General features: G+C 37.9%; 1 protein-coding gene and 1 non-coding gene across 2 annotated transcripts in view; one reads left to right on the forward strand and one right to left on the reverse strand.

Annotated features, from left to right (window-relative positions):
- The first annotated feature begins 7,463 nt into the window (after positions 1 to 7,463).
- LOC148570246 (small nucleolar RNA R71) lies at positions 7,464 to 7,571 on the forward strand. The gene has a single exon (XR_015880320.1). It is a non-coding gene; the product is annotated as a small nucleolar RNA R71 (small nucleolar RNA).
- Positions 7,572 to 13,309: 5,738 nt separating this feature from the next.
- The window catches only part of LOC148570247 (uncharacterized), a 29,730-nt gene continuing 18,611 nt past the window's right edge, over positions 13,310 to 24,428 (reverse strand). Inside the window, exon 2 of the mRNA XM_088506926.1 lies at positions 13,310 to 13,485. Within this exon, the coding sequence (XP_088363052.1) occupies positions 13,310 to 13,485 (176 nt within the window). The remainder of the gene's footprint in view (positions 13,486 to 24,428) is intronic.

The following is a 24,428-nucleotide window of genomic DNA, read 5'->3' on the forward strand; positions in this document are numbered from 1 at the left end:
TATCACACGTACGCACAAGGCAAGCGTACGCGTAACCATGAATTTCTTCAAATCCTTATTTCTTTGTGAATTCTCCATTTGGCATACTTATTCTTCACTTCTTCAATCCAATCTTTACCTTATAAGCATGAAATCACTTAACAAACACATCAAGGCATCGAATAAAATTAAAGTAAATTAAATTTGGCAAATTAAGGGCATAAAAAGTGTACTTTTACTCTTAAGAACAAATTAGGAAGAATTCATAAAACTATGCTATTTCATTGAATAAATGTAAGAAAAATTGATAAAATCCATCAAATTCAATACAAGATAAACCATAAAATTGTGGATTATCAGAACTATATCTCGCTAATAAGTTTACAGCAAATGCTACATTGGTACATGTATTTATTAGCAAGATACATTAGTCCTCCTATAGCATTTCTTCATGGTACTTTAGAACCAAGCATTTCTTCATTTTCTTCTTTTGATCTAAATCGATCCTTTTTCACATCTAGTGATCTGACGATCATTGGATTCTTACTGGATGTGATTCGTTCATATAAAATCTCTTTAGAATTTTTTCTGTGTAAGTCTTTTGATGAATAAATATCCCTTTTGTTACATACTCGATCTAAAGGCCAAGACGAAATTTAATTTTTTCAAGATTTTTCATTTCAAACTCTTATTTCAAAGCATTTGTGATTATTGGGATATCTTCAGCAGATCCAATAATATTTAAATCATAGTTGTTAGAATCGGACTGACTTGACCGGTCAAACCAAAAAAATGATGAACCGGTGGTGCACGAAATTGTGATCTCAGGCAACGGCGCCAAAAACTCTGTACGCACGTCTTAATAAATTATTTTTTTATTCACAACTTCGATACAACTAACCAGCAAGTGCACTGGGTCGTCCAAGTAATAAACCTTACGTGAGTAAGGGTCGATCCCACGGAGATTGTTGGTATGAAGCAAGCTATGATAACCTTGTAAATCTCAGTCAGGCGGATATCAAAAGGTTATGGAGTTTTCGAAAATATATAATAAAATAAGGATAGAAATACTTATGTAAATCATTGGTGAGAATTTTAGATAAGCGCATAGAGATGCTTTCGTTCCTCTGAACCTCTGCTTTCCTGCTGTCTTCATCCAATCAATCCTACTCCTTTCCATGGCTGGCTTTATGTAAGGACATCACCATTGTTAATGGCTACTTTTAATCCTCTCTGAAAAATGGTCCGATGCGCTGTCACTGCATGGCTAATCGTCTGGAGGCATCACCCTTGCCAATGGCTGCATCCTATCCTCTTGTGAAAATGGTCCAAATGCTCTGTCACAGCATGGCTAATCATCTGAGGTTCTCGATCATACTGGAATAGGATTCACCCTCCTTTTGCGTCTGTCACTACGCCCAGCACTCGCGAGTTTAAAGTTCGTCACAGTCATTCAATCCTGGAATCCTACTTGGAATACCACAGACAAGGTTTAGACTTTCCGGATTCTCATGAATGCCGCCATCAATCTAGCTTACACCACGAAGATTCTGATTAAGAGATCCAAGAGATACTCATTCAATCTAAGGTAGAACGGAAGTGGTTGTCAGGCACGCGTTCATGGGGAATGATGATGATTGTCACGTTCATCACATTCATGTTGAAGTGCGAATGAATATCTTAGAAGTGGAATAAGTTGAATTGAATAGAAAAACAGTAGTACTTTGCATTAATCCATGAGGAACAGCAAAGCTCCACACCTTAATCTATGGAGTGCAGAAACTCTACCGTTAAAAATACATAAGTGAAAGGTCCAGGCATGGCCGAATGGCCAGCCCCAAAACGTGATCACAGGATCAAAAATACAATCCAGGATGATCCGAAGATGTCAAATACAATAGTAAAAAGTCCTATTTATAATAAACTAGCTACTAGGGTTTACAAAAGTAAGTAATTGATGCATAAATCCACTTCCGGGGCCCACTTGGTGTGTGCTTGGGCTGAGCTTGAATGTTACACGTGCAGAGGCTCTTTCTGGAGTTGAACGCCAGGTTGTAACGTATTTCTGGCGTTCAACTCTGGTTTGTGACGTGTTTCTGGCGTTTAACTCCAGACAGCAGCGTAGAACTGGCATTCAATGCCCTTTTACATCGTCTAAACGTGGCCAAAGTATGGACTATTATATATTTCTGGAAAGCCCTGGATGTCTACTTTCCAACGCAATTGGAAGCGCGCCATTTTGAGTTCTGTAGCTCCAGAAAATCCACTTTGAGTGCAGGGAGGTCAGAATCCAACAGCATCAGCAGTCCTTCTTCAACCTCTGAATCTGATTTTTGCTCAAGTCCCTCAATTTCAGCCAGAAAATACCTGAAATCATAGAAAAACACAAGAACTCATAGTAAAGTCCAGAAATGTGAATTTAACATAAAAACTAATGAAAACATCCCTAAAAGTAACCAGATTCTACTAAAAACATACTAAAAACAGTGCCAAAAAGCGTATAAATTATCCGCTCATCACAACACCAAACTTAAATTGTTGCTTGTCCCCAGGCAACTGAAAATCAAATAGGATAAAAAGAAGAGAATATACTATAAATTCCAAACTATGAATGAAACATAGCTCCAATCAGATGAGCGGGACTTGTAGCTTTTTGCCTCTTGAATAGTTTTGGCATCTCACTTTATCCATTGAAGTTCAGAATGATTGGCATCTATAGGAACTCAGAGTTCAGATAGTGTTATTGATTCTCCTAGTTCAGTATGATGATTCTTGAACACAGCTATTTATGAGTCTTGGCCGTGGCCCTAAGCACTTTGTTTTCCAGTATTACCACCGGATACATAAATGCCACAGACACATAATTGGGTGAACCTTTTCAGATTGTGACTCAGCTTTGCTAAAGTCCCCAATTAGAGGTGTCCAGGGTTCTTAAGCACACTCTTTTTTTTTTTGCTTTGGACCTTGACTTTAACCGCTCAGTCTCAAGTTTTCACTTGACACCTTCACGCCACAAGCACATGGTTAGGGACAGCTTGGTTTAGCCGCTTAGGCCAGGATTTTATTCCTTTAGGCCCTCCTATCCACTGATGCTCAAAGCCTTAGGATCCTTTTTATTGCCCTTGCCTTTTGGTTTTAAGGGTTACTGGTTTTTTGCTCTTGCCTCTTGGTTTTAAGAGCTTTTGGCTTTTTCTGCTTGCTTTTTCTCTTTTTTTTTTTCTATATATATATATATATATTTTTTTTTTTTCGCCATTTTTTTCTGCAAGCTTTGTTCTTTGCTGCTTTTTCTTGATTCAAGAATCATTTTTATGATTTTTCAGATTATCAAATAACATGTCTCCTTGTCATCATTCTTTCAAGAGCCAACATATTTAACATTCTTAAACAACAACTTCAAAAGACATATGCACTGTTCAGGCATTCATTCAGAAAACAAGAAGCATTGTCACCACATCAATATAATTAAACTAAGTTCAAGGATAAATTCGAAACTCATGTACTTCTTGTTCTTTTGAATTAAAACATTTTTCATTTAAGAGAGGTGATGGATTCATAGGACATTCATAACTTTAAGACATAGTTACTAACTACTAATGATCATGTAATGAAGACACAAACATGGATAAGCACTTAACATTAAGAAAACGAAAAACAGAGAATAAGAACAAGGAATGAGTCCACCTTAGTGATGGTGGCGTTTCCTTCTTGAGGAACCAATGATGTCCTTGAGCTCTTCTATGTCTCTTCCTTGTCTTTGTTTCTCCTCCCTCATTGCTTTTTGATCTTCTCTAATTTCATGAAGGATGATGGAGTGCTCTTGATGTTCCACCCTTAATTGTCCCATGTTGGAACTTAATTCTCCTAGGGAGGTGTTGATTTGCTCCCAATAGTTTTGTGGAGGAAAATGCATTTGAGGCATCTCCAGGATCTCATGGTGATGAGCTTCATGCGTCTCTTGAGATCCATGAATGGGCTCTCTTGCTTGCTCCATCCTTTTCTTAGTGATGGGCTTCTCTTCCTCAATGGAAATGTCTCCTTCTATGAAAGCTCCAGCTGAGTAACATAGATGGCAAATAAGATGAGGAAGAGCTAGCCTTGCCATAGGAGAGGACTTTTCGGCTATTTTGTAGAGTTCAAGGGAGATGACTTCATGAACTTCTACTTCCTCTCCAATCATGATGCTATGAATCATGATGGCCCGATCCACAGTAACTTCGGATCGGTTGCTAGTGGGGATGATGGAGCGTTGTATGAACTCTAACCATCCTCTAGCTACAGGCTTGAGGTCCAGTCTTCTTAGTTGAACCGGCTTGTCTTTGGAGTCAATCTTCCATTGAGCTCCTTCCATACATATGTCCATGAGGACTTGGTCCAACCTTTGATTAAAGTTGACCCTTCTAGTGTAGGGGCGTGCATCTCCTTGTATCATGGGCAAGTTAAACGCCAACCTCACGTTTTCCGGACTAAAATCTAAGTATTTCCCCCGAACCATGGTGAGATAATTCTTTGGATTCGGGTTCTTACTTTGATCATGATTCCTAGTGATCCATGCATTGACATAGAACTCTTGAACCATTAGGATGCCGACTTGTTGGATGGGGTTTGTTAGAACTTCCCAACCTCTTCTTTGGGTTTCATGTTGGATCTCCGGATACTCATTCTTCTTGAGCTTGAAAGGGACCTCGGGGATCACCTTCTTCTTGGCCACAACATCATAGAAGTGGTCTTGATGGGCTTTGGAGATGAACCTTTCCATCTCCCATGACTCGGAGGTGGAAGCTTTTGTCTTCCCTTTCCCTTTTTTAGAGGATTCTCCAGTCTTAGGTGCCATCAATGGTAATGGAAAAACAAAAAGCTTATGCTTTTACCACACCAAACTTAGAATATTGCTCGTCCTCGAGCAAGAGAAGAAAGAATAGATGAAGAAGAAAAAGAAAATATGGAGGAGAGGAGGGATGTGTTTCGGCCAAGAAGGAGAAGAGAGGGTTGTGTTGTGTGAAATGAGGAAGAATGGAGGGCTATATATAAGGAAGGGAGGGGGGTAAGGTTCGGCCATAAGGGTGGGTGTTGGGTGGGAAATTGATTTTGAATTTTGAAGGTAGGTGGAGTTTATGAGGTAGGTTTATGGGGAAGAGTGGATGGATGTGAGTGGTGAAGTGGTGATAGGGAAGAGAGATTGAGGTGATTGGTGAAGAGTATTTATGGGATTGTGTGAAAGAGGGGTGAGAAGAAGTGAGTGGAGGTAGGTGGGGATCCTGTGGGGTCCACAGATCCTGAGGTGTTCAAGGATTTACAACCTTGCATCAAATTGGGCATGCAAAATGCCTTTGCACACAACTCTAGGCGTTCAGCGCCAGATTGGTGCTTGTTCTGGGCGTTGAACGCCCATTTGTTGCCCATTTCTGGTGTTGAACGCCAGAACCATGCTTGTTCTGGGCGTTCAGCGCCAGCTCTTCTCCAGGGTGCAATTCTGACGTTCAAACGCCCAGATGCTGCCCATTTTGGGCGTTCAGCACCAGAACCATGCTCTGTTCTGGCGTTGAACGCTAGCCAGATGCTTCTTACTGGCGTTTAAACGCCAGTAAGGTCTTCCTCCAGAGTGTGATTTTTCTTCTGCTATTTTTGATTCCGTTTTTAATTTTTATATTTATTTTGTGACTCCACATGATCATGAACCTAATAAAACATGAAAGAACAAGAAAAATAAAATTAGATAAATAAAAATTGGGTTGCCTCCCAACAAGCGCTTCTTTAATGTCAATAGCTTGACAATAGGCTCTCATGGAGCCTCACAGATGTTCAGAGTATTGTTGAGACTTCCCAACACCAAACTTAGAGTTTGGATATGGGAGTTCAACACCAAACTTAGAGTTTGGTTGTGGCCTCCCAACACCAAACTTAGAGTTTGACTGTGGGGGCTCTGGTTGACTCTGTTTTGAGGGAAGCTTACTGTGCCTCTTTTCCATGTTTACAGAAGGGTAACCTTGAGTTGTAAACACAAGGGAGTCCTCATTCAATTGAAGGACTAATTCACCTCTGTCAACATCAATCACAGCTCTTGCTGTGGCTAGGAAAGGTCTTCCAAGGATGATGGATTCATCTTCATCCTTCCCAGTATCAAGGATTATGAAATCAGCAGGGATGTAAAGGCCTTCAACCTTTACTAACACGTCCTCTACTTGTCCATAAGCCTGTTTTCTTGAATTGTCTGCCATCTCTAATGAGATTTTAGCAGCTTGCACCCCAAAGATTCCCAGTTTCTCTATTACAGAGAGGGGCATGAGGTTTATCCCTGAATCAAGGTCACGCAGAGCCTTATCAAAGATCATGTTGCCTATGGTACAAGGTATTATGAACTTTCCAGGATCCTGTTTCTTCTGAGGCAATGTCAGTTGATCCAGATCACTCAGTTCATTAGTGAACAAGGGAGGTTCATCTTCCCAAGTCTCAATACCAAATAATTTGGCATTCAGCTTCATGATTGCACCAAGATACTTGGTAACTTACTTTTCAGTAACATCCTCATTCTCTTCAGAAGATGAATACTCGTTAGAGCTCATGAAGGGCATAAGGAGGTTCAATGGAATCTCTATGGTCTCTAGATGAGTCTCAGATTCCTTTGATTCCTCAAGGGGAAACTCCTTATTGATCACTGGACGTCCCAGAAGGTCTTCCTCACTGGGATTCACGTCCTCTCCTTCCCTTACAGGTTCGACCATGGTGATCAACTCAATGGCCTTGCACTCTCCTTTTGGATTTTCTTCTGTATTGCTTGGGAGAGTACTAGGAGGGATTTCAGTGATCCTTTTACTCAGCTGGCTCACTTGTGCCTCCAAATTTCTAATGGAGGACCTTGTTTCATTCATGAAACTTACAGTGGCCTTAGATAGATCAGAGACTAAGTTTGCTAAATTAGAGGTATTTTGTTCAGAGTTCTCTATCTGTTGCTGAGTGGATGATGGAAAAGGCTTGCTATTGCTAAACCTGTTTCTTCCACCATTATTAAAGCCTTGTTGAGGCTTTTGTTGATCCTTCCATGAGAAATTTGGATGATTTCTCCATGATGAGTTATAGGTGTTTCCATAAGGTTCACCTAAGTAATTTATCTCTGCTATTGCAGGGTTCTCAGGATCATAGGCCTCTTCTTCAGAAGATGCCTCTTGAGTACTGTTGGATGCAGCTTGCATTCCATTCAGACTTTGAGAAATCATATTGACTTGTTGAGTCAATATTTTATTCTGAGCCAATATGGCATTTAGAGTATCAATTTCAAGAACTCCCTTCTTCTGAGGCGTCCCATTACTCACAGGATTCCTCTCAGAAGTGTACATGAACTGGTTATTAGCAACCATCTCAATGAGTTCTTGAGCTTCTGCAGGCGTTTTCTTTAGGTGAATGGATCCACCTGCAGAAGTATCCAATGACATTTTAGCTAATTCAGAAAGACCATCATAGAATATATCCAGGATGGTCCATTCTGAAAGCATGTCAGAAGGACACTTTTTGGTCAGTCCTTTGTATCTCTCCCAAGCTTCATAGAGGGATTCACCTTCTTTCTGTCTGAAGGTTTGAACATCCACTCTAAGCTTACTCAGCTTTTGAGGAGGAAAGAACTTGGCTAAGAAAGCCTTGACCAGCTTATCCCAAGAGTTCAGACTATCCTTAGGTTGAGAGTCCAACCATATTCTAGCTCTGTCTCTTACAGCAAAAGGGAAAAGCATGAGCCTGTAGACTTCAGGATCTACTCCATTAGTCTTAACAGTATCACATATCTGCAAGAATTCAGTTAAGAACTGAAAAGGATCTTCAGATGGAAGTCCATGAAACTTGCAGTTCTGCTGCATCAGAGAAACTAATTAAGGTTTCAACTCAAAATTGTTTGCTCCAATGGCAGGAATGGAGATGCTTCTTCCATGTAAATTGGAATTAGGTGCAGTAAAGTCACCAAGCATCCTCCTTGCATTATTATTATTTTCGGCTGCCATCTCCTCTTCTTGTTCGAAAATTTCTGAAAGGTGCTTGCTGGATTGTTGTAATTTAGCTTCTCTTAGTTTCCTCTTCAGAGTCCTTTCAGGTTTTGGATATTCTTCAACAAGAATATTCTTGTCCTTGCTCCTGCTCACATGAAAAAGAAGGAACAGAAAAACAATAATAATAGGGATCCTTTTTACCCAGGTATAGAGGTTCCCTTTAGGTGAGTGGAAGAAAAGAAGAGTAGAAGAAAAGAAGAAGAGAAAATATGAACTCAGAGAGAGAGAGGATTTTCGAAATTTTTTTTAATGAAAAAAGAGTTAGTGATTTTCGAAAATGGTTTTTGAAAAAGGTTAGTAATTTTCAAAAATTAGGAATAAAATTAAAATAAAAAATTAAAATAAAAAATTAAAATAATTAGTTAATTAAAAAGAATTTTTGAAAAAGAGGGAAGATATTTTCGAAAATTAGAGAGAGAGAGTTAGTTAGGTAGTTTTGAAAAAGATAAGAAACAAACAAAAAGTTAGTTAGTTAGTTGAAACAAATTTTGAAAATCAATTTTTGAAAAGATAAGAAGATAAGAAGTTAGAAAAGATATTTTAAAATCAAATTTTTGAAAAAGATATGTTTTAAAAAGATGAGATAAAAAGATATTTTTGGAAAGATATGATTGAAATTAGTTTTGAAAAAGATTTGATTTTTAAAATCACAATTAATGACTTGATTCACAAGAAATCACAAGATATGATTCTAGAACTCAAAGTTTGAATCTTTCTTAACAAGCAAGTAACAAACTTGAAATTTTTGAATCAAAACATTAATTGATGATGTTATTTTCGAAAATTATGTGATAAAGATAAGAAAAAGATTTTTGAAAAATATTTTTAAAATTTTCGAAAATAACTAAGAAAAATGAAAAAGATTTGATTTTTGAAAAAGATTCTGAAAAAGATAAGATTTTTAAATTGGAAATTTGATTTGACTCATAAAAACAACAAGATTTTAAAATTTTTTGAAAAAGTCAAATCCAATTTTCGAAATTTTAAGAGAGAAAAAGGGGAAGATATTTTTTGATTTTTTTGAATTTTTAATGATGAGAGAGAAAAACATGAAAAAGACTCAATACATGAAAATTTTGGATCAAAGTATGTGATGAATGCAAGAACACTATGAATGTCAAGATGAACACCAAGAACACTTTGAATGTCAAGATGAACATCAAGAACATATTTTTGAAAAATTTTTAATGCAAAGAAAACATGCAAGACACCAAACTTAAAAATTTTTCATGTATAGACACTATGAATGCAAGAATGCATATGTAAAACAAGAAAAGACACAAAACAAGAAAACATCAAGATCAAACAAGAAGACTTACCAAGAACAACTTGAAGATCATGAAGAACACTATGAATGCATGAGTTTTTTGAAAATTTTATGCAAATTTTAAAACATGCAATTGACACCAAACTTAAAATCTGACTCACGACTCAAACAAGAAACATGAAATATTTTTTATTTTTATGATTTTATGATTTTTTTGTATTTTCTTTTAATTTTTTTTCGAAAATCATTTTGAAAAAGAAAAATAAGGATTCCAAAATTTTTAATATGAATTCCAGGAATCTTATGCTCTTTAGTCTAAAGCTCCAATCAAAGGGTCAGGCATGGCTTAATAGCCAGCCAAGCTTTAGTATGTAACTCAGACATGACACGCCTGACATTCCCTACATAGAAGAATTAAACATGGCTTTACAGCCAGCCAGGCTTCAACATGCTTCATGAAACACTAGAATTCATTCTTAAAAATTCTGAAGAAAAATATATTTTTGAAAATATTTTTATTTAAAAAAATTTTTTTTTTCGAAAACAAAGGAGAAATTTTTGAAAGATTTTTAAAAATTTTTGAAAATAAAACAAAAAGAAAATTACCTAATATGAGCAACAAGATGAACCGTCAGTTGTCCAAACTCGAACAATCCCCGGCAACGGCGCCAAAAACTTGGTGCACGAAATTGTGATCTCAGGCAACGGCGCCAAAAACTCTGTACGCACGTCTTAATAAATTGTTTTTTTATTCACAACTTCGATACAACTAACCAGCAAGTGCACTGGGTCGTCCAAGTAATAAACCTTACGTGAGTAAGGGTCGATCCCACGGAGATTGTTGGTATGAAGCAAGCTATGATCACCTTGTAAATCTCAGTCAGGCGGATATCAAAAGGTTATGGAGTTTTCGAAAATATATAATAAAATAAGGATAGAAATACTTATGTAAATCATTGGTGAGAATTTCAGATAAGCGCATAGAGATGCTTTCGTTCCTCTGAACCTCTGCTTTCCTGCTGTCTTCATCCAATCAATCCTACTCCTTTCCATGGCTGGCTTTATGTAAGGACATCATCATTGTTAATGGCTACTTTTAATCCTCTCTAGAAAATGGTCCGATGCGCTGTCACTGCATGGCTAATCGTCTGGAGGCATCACCCTTGCCAATGGCTGCATCCTATCCTCTTGTGAAAATGGTCCAAATGCTCTGTCACAGCACGGCTAATCATCTGAGGTTCTCGATCATACTGGAATAGGATTCACCCTCCTTTTGCGTCTGTCACTACGCCCAGCACTTGCGAGTTTGAAGTTCGTCACAGTCATTCAATCCCGGAATCCTACTCGGAATACCACAGACAAGGTTTAGACTTTCCGGATTCTCATGAATGCCACCATCAATCTAGCTTACACCACGAAGATTCTGATTAAGAGATCCAATAGATACTCATTCAATCTAAGGTAGAACGGAAGTGGTTGTCAGGCACGCGTTCATGGGGAATGATGATGATTGTCACGTTCATCACATTCATGTTGAAGTGCGAATGAATATCTTAGAAGTGGAATAAGTTGAATTGAATAGAAAAACAGTAGTACTTTGCATTAATCCATGAGGAACAGCAGAGCTCCACACCTTAATCTATGGAGTGCAGAAACTCTACCGTTAAAAATACATAAGTGAAAGGTCCAGGCATGGCCGAATGGCCAGCCCCCAAAACGTGATCACAGAATCAAAAATACAATCCAGGATGATCCGAAGATGTCAAATACAATAGTAAAAAGTCCTATTTATAATAAACTAGCTACTAGGGTTTACAGAAGTAAGTAATTGATGCATAAATCCACTTCCGGGGCCCACTTGGTGTGTGCTTGGGCTAAGCTTGAATGTTACACGTGCAGAGGCTCTTTCTGGAGTTGAACGCCAGGTTGTAACGTATTTCTGGCGTTCAACTCTGGTTTGTGACGTGTTTCTGGCGTTTAACTCCAGACAGCAGCGTAGAACTGGCGTTCAACGCCCTTTTACGTCGTCTAAACTTGGACAAAGTATGGACTATTATATATTTCTGGAAAGCCCTGGATGTCTACTTTCCAACTCAATTGGAAGCGCGCTAGTTTGAGTTCTGTAGCTCCAGAAAATCCACTTTGAGTGCAGGGAGGTCAGAATCCAACAGCATCAGCAGTCCTTTTCAACCTCTGAATCTGATTTTTGCTCAAGTCCCTCAATTTCAGCCAGAAAATACCTGAAATCACAGAAAAACACACAAACTCATAGTAAAGTCCAGAAATGTGAATTTAACATAAAAACTAATGAAAACATCCCTAAAAGTAACCAGATTCTACTAAAAACATACTAAAAACAGTGCAAAAAAGCGTATAAATTATCCGCTCATCAACCGGTTATGAGACCAATCTGAGCAAAGAAGAGGATCGGACAAGGAAAAAATGTTGAAAATTGGTATGACCTGGCTAGTTCTGGTAAAAACCAGCAAACTAGCGGGTTTAGAAACCTGGACTGCTTCAAGATTTTTTTTCTTAAATTAAAACCCTAATGCTAGCTCAAAGGACCCCTATCATAACCCTGCCCACCCTCTTTGAACTCTGAAGCTCACTCTAGAGGCAGAGCGTCTCTATCACTATCTCACACTCACAAATCTGCCATTGCACTGCTGCTTCCACGTTGCTTGCTCCTTTATATCTCGTCTTGACTCCTGTGTGTCTCCGGCACTAAGTCGTTGCCTCCATCCATGGCTTGTCTTTACTGTGTTGTCGCATCTCCTTGCTCCTGTGTCGATGTGCGTCTCTCGTTGTCATCATCGCATCCTCATCCGGTAGAGCTCAATCGCTGCTGCTTTTCCCTTGCTAGTCTCTACATCGTCGTGCTTGGTCCCCCCCCCCCCGGCGCATTCTACCTTCACATCATCATGTAAGCTTTTTAATTTTTCTTAGTTATTTAGCTATTGGATTATAATCTGTTGATTTGTTGCTGTTTATATATGATTATGGTGAATTGAGCTATTATTTTTATAGTGTTGGTTTTGTTTTCATATTGTTCTGTGAATGTATATTGTCGGATAGTGGATAGGCCCAAGAATTGAGTTGCTATTTTTATAGTGTTTGTGCTGTTCTATATTGTTATTGTCCTTTTCTCTGCCCGCGTTCTGCTTTCTTGTCATCAAGTATGTTTTTTTTTTATTTTTCTTTAGTTATTCAGTGACTATATTATAATTTGATTAACTGAGTAAATGATTAACTGATGTTGATTAACTGATTTAGTTGATTCTTGATTGTTGTTGATTATATTTTATTGATTATAATTTGTTAATTCTTGGAAGATTATTCAAATTTGTTAATTTTTGTGCTATATTGTTGCTATGAATTTATATTGCTGGATAGGGAATATGTTCTGTAAAAGAGCTGTTGTTTTGATATTATTGCTGTAAATTTATATTGTTGTTCTATATTGTTACTGTTTTATATTGATACTTGATTGTTGTTAAAATTCTAGTAAAGATATGCATTTTAAATTCTAATTTTAAGTTTTGGATTATTTTATATTTTTTTATGTAGGGCCGAGTCAATGGTTCAACTAGTGATACACCGGTTGAACCAGTGATCCAGTAGTCTGACCGATTCGATCACTAATTTAGTTCTAACCAAGGTTGCGAGAACCGGACCGGTCAATAAACCGGTGAGGTTACTGGTTCAATGGTTTACTGGTTCGACCGGAGTTCAACCGGAGTTCAACCGGTTTAATTAAATATTAAATAAAATTATTAAAAAACCTAAAAATAATTTTAAATATATAAATTCAATAATTTCTAACTTAATAAAATTTAAAATTTCACATAATAAATTATCCATAACTTAATATTAGAGCTTCACAAAAAATTTCAAACATTAAAGTTTATAACTAAACAAAAAAAAACGCACATAATGACAAACCCATAATGTTCTACAGGCACAAAATAGTGACTCTTTCAAATAATGTACTTATTTGGCCATAGCACCTATCTCAACAAATCAAAATTCCCTACCATGTTGCTAATATCCAGATTTGAGCAACCTTGTAAACAGCTCCAAAACCGCCTTTTCCCAATATGTTATTGGTTGAGAAGTTGTTGGTTGCAGAAATAAGTGTAGCCATATCAAAATATGGTAGATCTAGTTCTTCCTCCTGATGCTCTTCTGGGTTGCCTCTCATGTTCCCTGCAAAAGAAGCATTGTGCAATACATGACAAGCTTATTATCATTTAGTAATAGAGTAACACTGTGTCTATGGTGCATGTATCCTCCAAACCCAAATATAAGATACATTTATCGTCAGTATAAATTTTTCAACTATAAACCCATAACTGAGATTATATTTTGCTGTTATCATTTAAATCTCTCTCATCATGTTAGATATATTTCATGATATTATTCAGTCATTCATGGGGCTAGAATCATTCGAAAATTAATGTTGCAAGATATGAAGTTACATATAGCAGAACTAAATAGCAAACACAACAAAATTAACAAATTTTCCATTCAAGAAATTCAAAATTAGCAAACATACAAAATCAGTAGTAAGCAGCATAACTAAATCAATAATTAGTTTCCCATTCAACAAATTGACAAATTATCAAGCTGAATAATCTCCAGAACAAGTTTAAGAACAGAAAATCACTGTAAAAAAAATTAAAGACAACCGACCAACAACAGCATAACAGAATCAAGAATATCATCAACAATCCTAGACCACGGTGATAACAACAATAATTGAAGAAGAAAAATTAAAACAACAATTACAGTAAAAAAAATACCTTCTCTTCTAGAGAACAGAGGTGAGGGAGCACGACGGAAGGCTGGACGCGGCAGAACTAGAGAAGAGGTGGCCTGGACCACCGCGGAACTGGAGAAGAGGTGGCCTGGACCGCCACGGAACTGGAGCCCAGGAGGGTGGTGCGCGGCGGAACTAGAGCAGAGGAGCAGAGCCGGCGCAGCGGAACAGCAGCTGCGCGACGGAGGAAGCACGCGAGACGAGATGCAGTAGGGACGGCAGCTTCGAGTAGTTGAGACGGCGGAGGTGATATGGCAGTGAGGCTAGGGCTGGGAGAACTGGTGAAGGGGATCTAGGGGTTGGGAGGAGAGGCTTCTGTGCTTCCCCTGACTGCGACGGACGGCGGCGGTGACTCACTCCTTGCGGCTTTCGACGATCGGCGGTGAGGCTAGGGTTTCCGTTTTGGTTTCGGGAGAAAGAAGGAGATGGGAGAAGGACTGGAGACTGGAAACTGACTAGGGCTTCCTTCGATTTTTACGCGTTTTCCCCCTTTTTTTTTTAATCCAAAACGACGTCGTTTAGCATTTCAGCCTTCAAACCAAAAACCGTTAAAAAACCGGACGGTTCTTCCGGTTCACCGGTTAACCGTCGGTTCGACCAGTTTTTTCACCGGTTTTTTGTCAGGCGGTTTTTGACGTTACCCAGACCGGCTAGATGACCGGTTCTCGGTTATTTCGGTTGAACCGGCCAGTCCGGTTCGGTTTTCAGAACCATGGTTCTAACAACTATGATTTAAATCATCAACATACACAACAACTCTGATGAATCCAAAAGTAGATTTCTTTATATAATCACATGGGCAAATATAATTATTTTTGTACACTTTTTCATCAAATACTCTGTAAGACGCTTGTACCACATCCATTCAAATTGCTTTATACCATCTAAAGATATTTGCAATCAAACTGAGTATAATCCTTAAGATTTCTCTTTGGATGATTCAGATAGCTTTAGTCTTTAAGAAACTTTCAGAATATCACGATCTAATGACCCATATAGATAGGTTGTGACCACATTCATTAGTTTCATATTTGGCTTATGATATGCATATAAGCTAATCAAATATCTCAAGAAAATTGTATCAACTACAGGAGAGTACGTCTCCTCATAGTCTGTACTAGGTCTTTGTGAGAAACCTTGTGCTATAAGTCGAGCTTTGTAGCGTGCAATTTTATTATTCTCATTTTGTTTTTATAGTAAGATATTTATTGCCTAGCGCGATCCTTTAGCATTGCATTATTGTTTGTCATAATGGCATTATCAAGAGCCATTTAGTCAAGGTGAATTTAAGCATCTATAATCCATGATAAATATTTTTTTTTCAAGAAATATAAAGTGGTACAAATTTCAAATGAGAAAGTTTTGACAAAATTGAAATTTCTTACCTTAAGAGTTTTCGTGCTGATAACATTATAAAGAAAGAGTAAAAAGAGCTTTATTATTAATTCTCAACATGCGTCACTCAATATAACATAACACATTCATACTAATTTTATATACATAATATTCTTCTCAAAGGAGCCAAAAGACTACTTGAGATAGGTAGCTATGTTTGTTTTCTGCTATGTATTATTCTTGGTGTATGTTGAAACCTTCTCTTTAGGATCTATTTATAGATGAAGTTTTAAAGTAAATAATAGTAGGATATTATTTGTCTAACCTACTTACTAGTTAGTGAAAACATATTATGAAAATTCATTCCCTATTAATTGATAATATTCCATACTCCATTATGATAGGACATTGATATTCCATACTTCATTATGTATGATAATGCTCTATAATAGGACATCCATAATATAATCATTTTATAACAAAAATTACCATTTTGTAAAGCTTAAAATTAGCCTGATTCTATTGTTGTAGTCCAAACCATAAGCATAGTAGTATAGACCTCATATATCTAAAATGACTAATTTAAGACTTAATGGTAGGTTACTTGATATTTCTGGGTTAAATTATTTTTGAAATTTTGGGCTAAAAATATGTATCTGAAAAGAAGAAATAATAATAATAATAATTTTTTCCAAAGGTAGTAATTATATTCCAAAAATCAAAAGGAATATAAGTTGGTCCATAAGTCAGGACTAAAGAAAAATAAATAAAGATGGGAGATTTTTAATTTCACTTAAAGTGAAAGAAACATTTATAACAAGTATAAGAGAGAAACAAAGAAAAGTATCAAAACTTTAGGGTTCTTCTTCTTGGTCTAAATCTGTAAAAATTGAGTCAAGTTTTGCAGTAGTAGTGATGGAATATTCCGATGATATACTCTTCCTTTTGTAAATTTTTAGATTTCTTGCTTTCCAAGTCATCCAACAAAGAGCAGCCACCTCTTCCATCAATTTTCTTCTACTAGGGCAGTGAGAGGCAACTGAGTAAAACTCTGCCACCATTGAGAAAAGGAGGTGTCTTGCAGATTTGGAAGGTGAGTAAACAAATTTATTTTTTTTTGCTAAATTTCTATTGCATCTTTACACTTGAATAGACAATGGTTGATTACCTCTTCTTCTTGCTAACATTTAGGATAGTTTAGACTCGCTATTAAAAATCTACCATGAATTAACTGAAGCACTGACAAGCGGCTGTGAATGGCTTTCCATAAGAACAACTTAATCTTGGAGTAACATTAAGATTCCGTAAGATCTTTCTAGGTTTGGGTATGCTGCATGATAGCAGGGCGGTGATCGATTGAAACATGATGAAATAGGTAGGCGATATTATATTCGGATGCAACATCATATTGTTTCAATTTTTTAAATATGTACTGTAATTCATCATATCTTTAACCCATAATATAGATTTATTTTGTGTGAGTGTATCAACAATGTAGAACAGATAAAGAGGGGAGGGTAACCATGGGTCAAAGTAGATCCTTATGCAATTGCCTGAGCCTACCTTCCGGTTCATCCCCTTTTTAATTACACGTGGCCTTCCAACATACTGCACCAACCCCAGAATGGCAAGGTACCTATTTCTGCAAACATAATGTCTCCATATTTGAAATATCTACCTATTATTATTTTGACTAGAGAAGAATTTGGTTGTTTAAAAATTTGCCAAACCTGTTTACCCAAAAGTGTCAGATTTTGTGCTTTAAAAACCTTGAGCTCCAAACTTCCTTCCTTCTTAGGTCGTGACATAGTATCCCAACTTAACCAAGCCATGCGTCGTTTCGGAACTTGTTGTTCCCACTGTAAGACCTGGAAAAATAATAGATAATCAATTAATTAATTAAAAGTGAGCTAAGAGGATTTTAAATTGCCCAAACTGGAAAGACTAGCTTTAGAGGGATCCAAATTAATCAGCAAATTCCAATTTTCAATCAACAAGGAGTTTGATAACTCAAGTGTCATCAATTACTCAACCAAAGCAAAGGGAGAAGAAATCTAAATTAAATTGAAAGCATCAATAACATAAATAAAAGAAAGCAATCGTAAATCTGAAATACCTCAAATTGCATTAAATAGGAAATCAAATTAAATATGAGAATTCATAAATCAAATAGCAACATAAAGGGATCAATAGGAGAAATAGATAAACTAGAATGCTAGAATAAATAAAAGTAGAAAAGAAACTAAATTAAAGGAACATTAAACCTGAAATTGAGAAAACAAAGAAATCCTAATCCTAAAACCTAAGAGAGAGGAGAGAGCCTCTCTCTCTCTAGAAAATTACATCTAAAACTAAATTGTAAATATTGAATGAATGCTTCATGATTGAATGAATGATTTGATTTCCTCATTATCCAGCCTCTATTCTGTGTTTTTGGGCTTAGATTTGGGCCGAGAAGGGCCCAGAAATCGCTGGGGGCGACTTCTGCAACTTTCTGCACGTGGCGTCTGTCACGCGTACGCGCAGGTCACACGTGCGCGTCATTTGGAGATTTTTCTTGTCACGCGTACGCGTTGCTCGTGCTCTGCGCTAGGCACGTGTCCGTGTCATCCATGTGCGTGCGTCGCTGCCATTTCCTTCAAAACTTTATTTTCGCGCGTTTCTTCCATTTTTGCATGTTTTCTTTCTGTCCTCTAAGCCATTCCTGCCCTGTAAAGCCTGAAAATACTCAACACACAGATCACGGCATCGAATGGTAATAAAGGATAATTAAAATTAACATTTTTAAGGCATAGGAAACATGTTTTCACATATATCACAGAATAAGAAAGGAATTGTAAAACCATGCAAATTATATGAATAAGTGAGCAAAGACTTGATAAAAATCACTCAATTGAGTACAAGATAAATCATAAAATAGTGGTTTATCAACCTCCCCACACTTAAACATTAGCATGTCCTCATGCTAAATTCAAGAGAAACTGAAAAAGAGTGAAGGTAGAATGGTGGAATCTATGCAATGCAATCTATCTAAATGCAAGCTACCTAAATGAATCATGTGATTCTAGTTACTATCCACCGAGATATATAAAGCTTACATGTGGTTAAATTGAGTTAAATTTTTCAAGGAATCACATATGCACAACCAAGGGCCAAATCATATTAAAATACATTCACAATTGAGTTGAGTTAATCAAAAGAGTTCACAAACTTGCAAGATAAACAGTGATCAAACATGGATATATGGAAATGAGCTATTGAACCCTCACTGGATTTGTATACACACTCTAATCACTCAGTGTTTGGGGTTAATCACTCTATTCTTCTCTAGTCATGCTTTCTAAAACTTTGTTCTTCATCTAACCAATCAACAAATATTTAATGTACACATGCAAACATCATGAGGTATTTTCACGGTTGTAATGGGGTTAAGGCAAAGGTGAGGGTATATATATATATATATATATATGGATTTGGATCCTCTAAAGTTTGAATTTCACTTTAGATAGTAAAGTGTGATCTCTCACCATTGATTTCATATGTGGGACCAATAATAAATATGAAAGAGAAACTATTCAAGGAGAGAAGATCACACTTTACTCTCTAAAGTAAAATTCAAACTTTAGAGGATCCAAATCCTATATATATATATATATATGGCTAAGTGAGCTATAAATTAAATCCTTGATTAGTCTAAGATCTCACCTAACATATACATACTCTTATATAATTCTTAAATTATGCCTAGCTACCCAATTTTTCCACTTTTGTATCACATACTCATGTATCAAATTATTTCCAATCTCATCACATGTGCATTGATCTTTTTACTAAACTCATTATTGGGGTAATTTTGTCCCCTAATCTTATTTATTTAATTATAGGAATTTTTTTTGGAAAAGTAAATATAACTTATCAATGCATGTGGATTTTTAAATTTTCTGGTTTTACATGAGTAGGTACCCAAATTCCTATTTATCATAATACATTCCCTATCAACCCAAGTTCTCACGGTTCCCCACACTTAGTTGATACACAATCTCTATCTTAAGCTAACCAAAGATTCAATTTGGGGTATTTTGTAACACCCTACCATACAAAGTCTTATGCTTAAGTCATAATTCAGAGATGGCAAGGTATTACGACCTCTAAAACAAAAATTTAGTACGTATAGTAGTATGAATAATTGATTATAACTAGGAGCCTTTGTAGAAAAAGGGGGTAAACAAAAACCGTAACTCGAACGGGCAACACTCCGATCGATAACGTAACGAACTGGGATAAGCTAACGCGAGATCATATATATAAAGAGTGTCAAAAACAAGAATATCAAGACTCAAAACCCGGCTGCGAAGAGAACCGGTCCGAGCATAGCAATATATACATATGATAAAATAAAGAAACCCCAAAGGAAACCCAAAGGGACACAAATACAGAAAACCTATTCTCCAAAAATCCCCTCTAGAAGGAGTCATCACAGTTTGTATTATTTAATGGAGATAAAAGTATTTAAACAAGATATATAACCCAAAACAGAGTCCCGAGAACAAAGGATCTTCGCTAATCCAGAAGTCTCCAGCATGCCTCAACAAGAAGCCTCGCGTCCTGCATCTGAAAACCACAAAATCCGCATGGGTGAGAACCAGAGGTCCCCAGCACGGTAACAGCTTCCACATATATAATACATAATAATAGAGGAAAGCCGAAGGCAATCCTAGAACTTCCTCCAGGTAATATCAAAGCTTATAAACAAGCTAAACCGTAAGTGGCAACTGACTAAAGATCCTTCATTCTAACTAATACTTCCCTTTCCAATTCCTTCAGACCTCCCAACCACCAGCAGGAGTATAATATAGCAAACACAGTTATATCAGACAAGAGATTTACAAATAGGAACAGATAAGGCATTTAGGCAATTAGCAAGTAATATGCAGTCAATAGGCAATCTCAAACAATTCATGTAGTATGCTTATGATGCATGCCTGTCCCTAGTGGCTGATGATATCATCTGTCGGTTATAGAGCCAACCCGACAAGTCCTGGTAGCTAACCATTGGACTGTCCCTCTGTCGTGCATCCCCAACTCGAGTTATACTCATCATAAACTTGATCATAATCATGATCCATATCCATCACCCTCACTGGTGAATATTTATCCATCACCATCACTGGTGAATATTTATGGGGGCGAGCTCATCCGGGCCTTTCACAGTGCCCGGCCACACTTACGACATTGGGTTAACAGAGCTTCGAGTCTCAACCTGGAGCACATGGTGGCTAGCCATTGCTACTACCCAGGGAAACCCTCATCTCCGATGGTAGAAGTGCAAACATTCACAATTCATTCAACAGCATATATGCATTTATACTTAGCCATAAATATGGCTCCGCCGTCACACGGCATAATTCAGCCATCCGGCTCACGGTTAAATCCATAACCAGCCAATTCATTAACAATTACGGCCATTCGGCCCATGGCATAACAAGCACTTCCACCGCCATCCTCCACATCTCACATAATCATCTTTGATCCTCATGGATCATTCATTTTTCCCTTGCTTCACTCGCAAGTTACCACATTCACTAGCCCTTTTCCTCATGCTAGGCATATCATAATGATTTAAGACATAAGTGGTGAGATTGGAGGCTTAGAAGTATGAAGTTTGGCTTTTAAAACTCAAAAATCAACTTTGGGATGAAAACAAGGCCACGCGTACGCGCACTCCACGCGCACGCGTGGATGATGCTTTCTCGAAGAACGGCGCATACGCGCCAAGTGCGCCTACGCGCGAGGGGTCATTCTGCTAAAAATTTTCTAAGTTAAAAGCTGCAGAATTCACAGATTCAACCCCCAATCTTCCGACGGTCATAACTCTCTCATTTTAAATCATTTTTCACCCGTTCTTCGAACGGCATGGACATCCCGGATCCAATTTCATTTCTAAACAGAATTGGCACAAATCAAAGATCCGTAGTCCAAGTTATGTCCCGTCAAAGTATGCCCAAAAACCATATTTTCATTCAAAACCACAAAGTGCCATTTTCAAAACAAGCCACTTTCAACTCTTTTCAAAATCAATTAAAACATGCCAATTTCATCCCTTTTCTTTGAAATCAATTAAAGTGTACCAAATTCAACAACAAGCCATCCTCAACTCACGCATTGACATTTTACCAAAATTCTCAAAACTACCTCCAACCATTTTAACACTTCTCAATCAAAAGGCCAAAGGATAAACACAATATTATGTTATACATCCTTCTCATCCCAATTTCTAACAATATCAATTTTCAATCAACCATCATTATACATAATCATCATACTCACCAACAATATGGCACCACCCATCAATTCAACCTCAATCATTCATCAAGCATATATCACAACATGCATTTTCTCACATATCACACAATCAAGGCATCAATATTCATAATCACACATATGATCACATCATATATCTCAACCATTCCACAACATCATCAATTCAATGCCTATCTTAGGGCCTCTAGCCTAAGTATTTCCTACCACATTACATATTAGATACGGGAAACCGAAACCATACCTTAGCCAATTTCCCAAGCTCAATCGGAGCACTTCCAAACCACTTGTCCACAAGCTCTCAAGGTATCAACACCTCCAAGAACAGATTTTATCACACAAAACCCTCTTCCAAGCTTTCCAAAATCACCAATCAAGCTCCAATATTCACATATACACAACCTAAGCCACAATCATCATACCCATACACAACATCTCAATGCCCAAACCTCATAGAACAACAAATTACACTAGATTTGAGAATATTATCACACCCAAGGTCCAAAGAGACAAGATTAACCTTCTCCTTCAAGAGAGTTGGGTCCTATAATATCAAAGAACCCAAAATCTCAACATTTTTACTCATAAAACTCGAAATCAAGGGCTGGAATTTCGAACAGTAAAACGTGGCTTACCTCAAGATTAATTGTATGGGTTTTGTAGAGCTCTCCGCGGTGAACGTGTGGCCGCAAACGAAGCGGCAATCAGAGCTCTAGATCAAAAGTTATGGTGGTTTGAAGATCAAGTGAGAGATAGAACTTGAGAGAGTGTTCTTCCCTCCATGGCCTCCATTTCAGCGTGTTTAGTGTCTCAAATGAGGAGAGAGAGTGCTGAAAACTAGGGTTTTGGTTTAGTTATGTTGGGCCAAGGGCCCACTTTGGGTCCGGTTAGACCGGTTTGGCCCGTTCGGTCCAATCTTGGTCCGATTTCCATAAAATTGGTACCGAAATTCTCGTCTCAATTTCCTCTATCATATTAAGCCATAAAAATATCATTTTTGGCTTTCTAGAATAAATTCTCATATATGGGTTAATTAGCCGTTAATTAACTAGGTCTTACATTCTACCCACCTAATTGGGAATTTTGCCCACAAAATTCAAATTCAAATTCAATTACCTGAGAATAAGTGCGGATAATCCGTTCGCATCTCCGACTCAAGTTCCCAAGTGTGTTCCTCAACACCGCCTCGACTCCAAGCCACTTTGACTAATGAAACCTCTTTTCCACGCAACCGTTTGATACTAGTATCATCAATTCTGACTGGAGCCACTGGAAGCGTCAAATCTTCTCTTAACTGAACCGATTCGGGTTCTAACACATGGCTAGCATCAGGAGTGTACTTTCGAAGCTGCGACACGTGAAATACGTCGTGCAGGTTTGAAAGATGGGGTGGTAGAGCCACCCGATACGCCACCGGCCCAATCCTCTCCAGGATCTGAAATGGACCAATGTATCGAGGATTCAACTTCTTTGCTTTAATCGCTCTACCTACTCCTGTGGTCGGAGTAACTTTCAGGAAAACATGATCTCCTGCCTCAAATTCTAAGGGCGTCCGCCTTTAATCGGCGTAACTCTTTTGACGACTCTGCGCCGTAAGCATCCTATCTCGGATTTTCTTGACTTGTTCAGTGGTCTCAGCTATCATTTCCGGCCCCAACAAGCCTTTCTCTCCAGCTTCATACCAACATAGTGGAGATTGACATTTTCTCCCATACAAAGCCTCATACGGAGCCATTCCGATGCTCGCATGGTAACTATTATTGTATGCAAACTCTACTAACGGCATATACCGATCCCAACTCGCCGGTTGGTCCAAAACACAAGCTCTCAACATATCCTCTAGTGTTTGGATCGACCTCTCGGATTGACCGTCTGTTTGAGGATGGTACGCTGTACTCAAGCTTAATCGAGTTCCAAAAGCTTTCTGAAATGCACCCCAGAACCTCGAAGTGAAACGAGGATCTCTATCAGAGATTATAGTAGCAGGTACACCATGGAGTCTCACAATCTCCTTTATGTATAACCGAGCTAGCTCCTCAAGGGTGTAAGTCATCCGAACAGGTAAAAAGTGAACTGACTTCGTCAGTCGGTCCACGATCACCCAGATAGCATCAAAACCAGTCCTAGTCCTTGGCAATCCCGACACAAAGTCCATTGCAATACTTTCCCACTTCCATTGCGGAACCTCTAAGGGTTGCAACATCCCGGAAGGTCTTTGATGTTCAATCTTTACCTTTTGACAAGTTAAGCACTTTGAAACATATTCCGCCACATCATTCTTCATACCCGGCCACCAAAACATCGCCTTTAAATCATGGTACATCTTAGTACTCCCCGGGTGAATGGAGAATCCGCTTTTGTGTGCCTCCTTTAAGATATCTTGCCTCAAAGTGCCAACATCCGGCACAATGATCCTACCCTTGAATCTCCATAACCCATCTTTTTCTTCCGACACTCTCCACTGTTTTCCTTGCTCGATAGCCGGTAACACCTTCCATAACGCTTCATCATTTTCATGAGCCTTTAGGAGTTCGGACTTAAAGTCACTCGAGATTTCTAATCGGCTCAAACACAAGGTTCCAGATACTTCTCGAGCACCAATTTTTAGACTCTCGAATCCCTTGAGCAACTTCTCCTCTTGAAGCATCATCCAAGACGCATATAACGACTTTCGACT

This window comes from Arachis ipaensis, chromosome B3 (assembly GCF_059453495.1).
Source record: "Arachis ipaensis isolate K30076 ecotype BB chromosome B3, ASM5945349v1, whole genome shotgun sequence".
Lineage (NCBI taxonomy): Eukaryota > Viridiplantae > Streptophyta > Magnoliopsida > Fabales > Fabaceae > Arachis > Arachis ipaensis.